We start from the raw sequence: 5174 nt of genomic DNA on the forward strand, positions 1-5174 counted from the left end.
CCTGTTTCACCATAATGATGCCCATCCATAGATATTTTGGGTATGAGGTAAAGGCCTCTTACCAATCAGGCCTGCCGCATCATCTCCTAGTGCCATGGCTTGACCTCCTCCCCCACCTTCTCCTTAGAACCCCAACAAACTGCTTCTCTTTAGACAGAACCAAAACTCCACCTATCATTTTTCTGCAGAATCCTGGTTAGGGCAGCCTTAACTAAACTGACCCAATCCCACTGCTTCCCATTAACCATCCAAGCTAGGTAGCTCCCAGCCAACTTCCACAGATTTATCTTCTATCGCTACAGCCTTTTCTGATGAAGCGCATTCAGGATCTCAACACCTTCCATGGTAAACCAGAAAATTCTAAGTCAGGGCATTCAAACAGGGCTGCACATTAAAATCACCTGCAGAACTTTAAAACATTGTGATGCTCTGGTAACACCCAGATCCACTACATCGGAATATCTGGAAATGGTACCCAGACATCCCTGATAGTTAAAGCTTCCCAGGTGATTCTAATATACAGCCAAGATTGAGAACCACTGTTAAGGCATCTTCTTCAAGCTCTACCAGCCACACTCACACAGTGGTTTCCACATTTACTGTCTCCAGGAACTTCTTGGAATATTTGCTAAGATTCAGATTTCTGGGGACCCAGAAGTCTGCATTCTTACCAGCCACAGAGGATAGTTTCACTGCAAGTCATCAGCAGACCACATTTTGGGAAATGCTGCACTAGAGACAGTACTGCATGGAAGTAGGGCGGTAGCAGGAGTCCTCTGGCCCTTTAAGGACTGATTAAGAGTCTTCCTTTAAAGCTGTGTAGCAGAACTAGCTAGTACTGCTTTTTTTTTCATCCTAGTGGATAAGGTAAGGGAGCAGGTCCTGGAATGGACTTTTCCTTTTAAATTACCTCAGCCTCCAAATAAGTGCTATCTTGTTACCAGCTCTGGAGAGCAGGAGGGGCATGCTGCCCTGTCCCACCTGCTGTTTTCATTTGTTTTGATGCAAAGAGGCCAAGTAAGGAGACCGCATTTGGTCCAGAAGATCCTTCCAGAAGAAGCAACATAGGGCTTACCTGCCTTTCATTTTTTTCTTGCCTTCTCCTTTGTGGTTGTGGAGCCAGGATGCAATTACCTCTGTGACAGGAAAGAGACAGAGTGATATCCTTTGGGCTTGGGCTGGAATACGTTGTTGAACACCAAGCCTTTCAAGATGGTCCTCCTCAGCAGCTTTAGAATTCTTCTCTGGGGACTGGTGCTTTTCACAGAACACAGAGTCCACATGGGAACGGTAGGGGAGCGCTCTACTGGCCCCCTGGCTGAAGGCCCTACCTTGCCCCTGATTCAGGAGCTGCTCAAAGAAGCCCCTGACAAGCAGCAGAGGAAGCCACCGGTCCTAGAGCGCCCCATGCGGTACATGCTGGAGTTGTACCAGCGCTCAGCTGATGCGCATGGGCACCCGAGGGAGAACCGCACCATTGGGGCAACCATGGTGAGGCTGGTGAGGCCCTTGGCCAATGTAGCAAAGCCCCTCAAAGGTGAGTTATCTTTCCATTCTATCCTGGAGGGAGAGAAGTCTTGGGGAAGAGTGTCAAGGATCCGAGTTTACTGTCAGGTTTCATTGCCTGATTGGGAGGTTGTTTTCTCAGGATTGGTTTTCAAAGAATGGCAAACTTGGGGAAAGCTGGCTCCAATCCTGCTATCTTTAGAGACCCAATTTAAGAATGAATTGCCTTGGGCCTACCTAAGGAATATCTCCAAGGCCCCAGGGCAATTGAATGATGTGTCAACTTCTATCTTACAAAAAAAAAACAAAAAACAAACTCTTATTGCTTGTTATTGTTATATCACTGAAAGCATAATTGAGAAATACCCATATACAATCTTGTGGAGGGCTGTTTATATGTTTTAGCCTTAAAATAAGGCAAAGAGAATAGAATGCTGACTTGGGGACATTTACAAAACCTCAGAAAGGACAGAAACAAGCTGTACTCTGGCTGAGTGAATATCAATTGTACTTAATCCTTAATGACAGCTACTATCACTAGCTGTCATAGAGCAATTAGCCTAATTGTTACAGATAAGGAAAACTAAAGCACCGAGAGGTTAACTTGCAAAGGTCACAAGGACAGTGGGTGGCAGGGGCAGGATTTGAGCTCAAGTCTTTTTGATTCTAAAGCATGTTCATAACTTTGCAAGTGTTTAAATGCTGTACCCCAATATCCTTGTTTACCAAACAGGGGTGAGTGTGTGTGTGTGTGTGTGTGTGTGTGTGTGTGTGTGTGTTTAGATCACGTTGCCACGTTGGGATTTTGGTAACATATATTTTGGAATTGTCTATGTTCTCATTATGCTTAATTCTGTTTTAAACATCTTCATTAGATACTGTTCAGGACAGTAGTGGGTTTCTAAAGTGCAGGGCTCCCTAGGGAAAGCTGATAGTCATCAACTTCAAGGAAACCTTTGGAACATTGTTATATCAAACCTAGGCCTTTGCTAGTCTCAAAGATGACAACAGACAGGATTTACACTCCCTCCTCCAAGCAAAACAGCCAACATCCCCTAGCTAACCTTTACTGTTAGCTTACCAGGTGCCAGGCATTGGGTAAAATACAAACATGATCTTTCTTAATACCACTATCCTATGAGGTAAGTACTATTAACATACCCATTTTATAGGTGAAGAAACTGAGACTTAGAGTAACTTACTCAATGTAACACAGCTAGTAATTGGTAGAGCTGGGTGTGACTTGGGCTCAAATTTTTATTGTACCACACACTGGCTGTATGACCTCTGGCACAGACTTCTCTGAGTCTTAATTTCTTTGTAAAATGGGGATAATAACTAGCTCATAAGGCTATTGTAGGTTAAAGAGCTAATCCTCAATAAACAATAGCTATTATTGTGATCTTGAGTTAATTTTAGGGCTGCTTACAGCTGTCTGTGTGTACTGAGGTTTGTAAAGGAGTTTCAGGCTCAGGGGTAAGAAGTTAATCCTCCATTCTTGTTTCCTCTTACTTATGCAGGCCCTCGGCACATACAGACCCTGGACTTTCCTTTGAGGCCAAACCAGGTAGCCTACCAACTAGTCAGAGCCACTGTGGTTTACCGCCATCAACTCCAACTAGCTGGCTTCCAGCTCTCCTGCCATGTGGAACCCTGGGTCCAGAAAAGCCCAACCAACTGTTCTCCTTCCTCGGGAAGAGGTTCCTCAAAACCTTCCCTACTATCTGAAGCTTGGACAGAGATGGATGTCACTCAACACGTTCAGCAAAGACTCCGGAATCACAAGAAGCACCGGATCCTACGACTGTGCTTCATGTGTCAGCATCAAAAAGGTAGTGCGGGTCAGGAGCTACTGTGGCACGGCACTTCATCCTTGGACACTGCCTTCTTGTTACTCTATTTCAATGACACTCATAAAAGTGTTCAGAAGGCCAAACTTCTACCCGGAGGCCTGGAGGAATTTATGGAAAGGGACTCTTCTCTTCTCTTGCGTAGGGCACGGCAAGCAGGCAGTATTGCATCTAAGATTCCTGGCCCCTCCCAGGAACATGATAGGCCTGAAAGTAACCAGTGTTCCCTCCACCATTTCCAAGTCAGTTTCCACCAGCTGGGCTGGGATCACTGGATCATTGCTCCCAATCTCTATACCCCAAACTACTGTAAGGGTGCCTGTCCTCGGGTACTACACTATGGTCTCAATTCTCCTAATCACGCCATCATCCAGAACCTTGTCAATGAGCTGGTGAACCAGAGTGTCCCTCGGCCCTCGTGTGTCCCTTATAAGTATGTTCCCATTAGCATCCTTATGGTTGAGGCTAATGGGAGTATCTTGTACAAGGAGTATGAGGATATGATTGCCCAGGCCTGCACATGCAGGTGATAGCACAGACACAGGTAGCTCGGGTTTCTCAAGAAATTGGAGTAGGGTTTAGAATAAAGATACAAATGTCAACGTTAAAGCTGCAGTGATCCTCTAGCTAAACTATGGGTTCTATTTCTTGCCTTAAGTGTTGTTACTGTCTCCTTCCCTGCTTATGATCTCACTTTATAAAAACAGTCTGCTACCAAACATCAGTATGTGTTGACCACTAATCAGAGCCCTTAATGCTTAAGATGTGCCTTTGGATATGTCCTATATTTAGTTGTCTTTTCATGGTGACTCTGTTAAAAAGGTCACGAGTCCATTATGGATACAGTTTTAGGAATTGTCCCACCAAGACCTGGTAAAGGTGGAATCATTCTAGTGGTACATCTTCTGAGATTCTCTAGAATATTTGGGGTGAAGAAAGCAAACAGATTTTTTTATACTCCTCTTCCTTGCCTCCTAAATTCTAGAAACTAGTAACCAATCAGAAAGACTGCCTGCCTCTATGCTTGGATTGCCATCTAAATCTAAACTAACTTTTCCCAGATATATTAGAAAACTTGTAGCAACAACCTCCACAAAAATCCTTTAAGGGAAACAGAGGAATGGCTTTTCCTACCTTATCGGAGCTTTTCCTCTCAGCCTCTGGACCTGGGAAAAGTATCTGAGTTTCCTTCCTGTCCTTGGGTGAGGAGAACAGCCTTCAATAAGACCACTAGGGAAATATGGAGCTGTCTGAGACAAAATCATTTCAAAACCACCCACATCTATGGGGAAGAGAAAGAAAGAGCTGTCATTTCTCATTAGGATTAAGTATAGGGGAGTCATTTTAACCTTCCTATGGAAGACTAGATTTCACAGGTTATTGTCTTTATGTAACACTTAAACCCCTGTTAATTACTCCATATAGAAAGCTCTCTGGTGTCTCAGGGGCTAGGAGTTGGCCTCGTTGTGCGGGTGAGGAAGATTAAAGATCTGTGGGGAAGGATGCATCATGTTGAAGTCTGACTTCATTCTACGCTTGCCTGTTTGTGCAAGTTCAGTTTGGCTCTGGGCATGGGACTCTGGAGGAGATGGGCTTGCTGCCTTGGGGGGCATGGAGCTCTGCCTTGGACTGCAGGATGCTTGCAGTATAACTCTTTTTCAACTCCTGTGCTGTATTGAAGTGATGGGAACTGGGCTGTTACAAATAAATCATTTTGCTAAAGAGACTCTTGAATGTTTTGGGGGGTGGGGGAGAGTGGGCAGAAGGAATTTATTTCCTTTATTTCCTTTAACTATGACCAGAAGCTGAACTCTAATC

General features: G+C 44.5%; 1 protein-coding gene across 1 annotated transcript; it reads left to right on the top strand.

Moving 5' to 3' along the window:
• Positions 1–1212: 1212 nt before the first annotated feature.
• BMP15 (bone morphogenetic protein 15) lies at positions 1213–3886 on the top strand (the record flags this gene model as incomplete). The annotated part of the gene is made up of 2 exons (XM_084870929.1): positions 1213–1537; positions 3027–3886. 2 exons carry the CDS (start codon positions 1213–1215, stop codon positions 3884–3886), a joined length of 1185 nt encoding a protein of 394 aa, XP_084727055.1.
• Positions 3887–5174: the final 1288 nt, after the last annotated feature.

The sequence above is a fragment of the Pipistrellus hanaki genome, assembly GCF_964339955.1.
Source record: "Pipistrellus hanaki genome assembly, chromosome: X".
Lineage (NCBI taxonomy): Eukaryota > Metazoa > Chordata > Mammalia > Chiroptera > Vespertilionidae > Pipistrellus > Pipistrellus hanaki.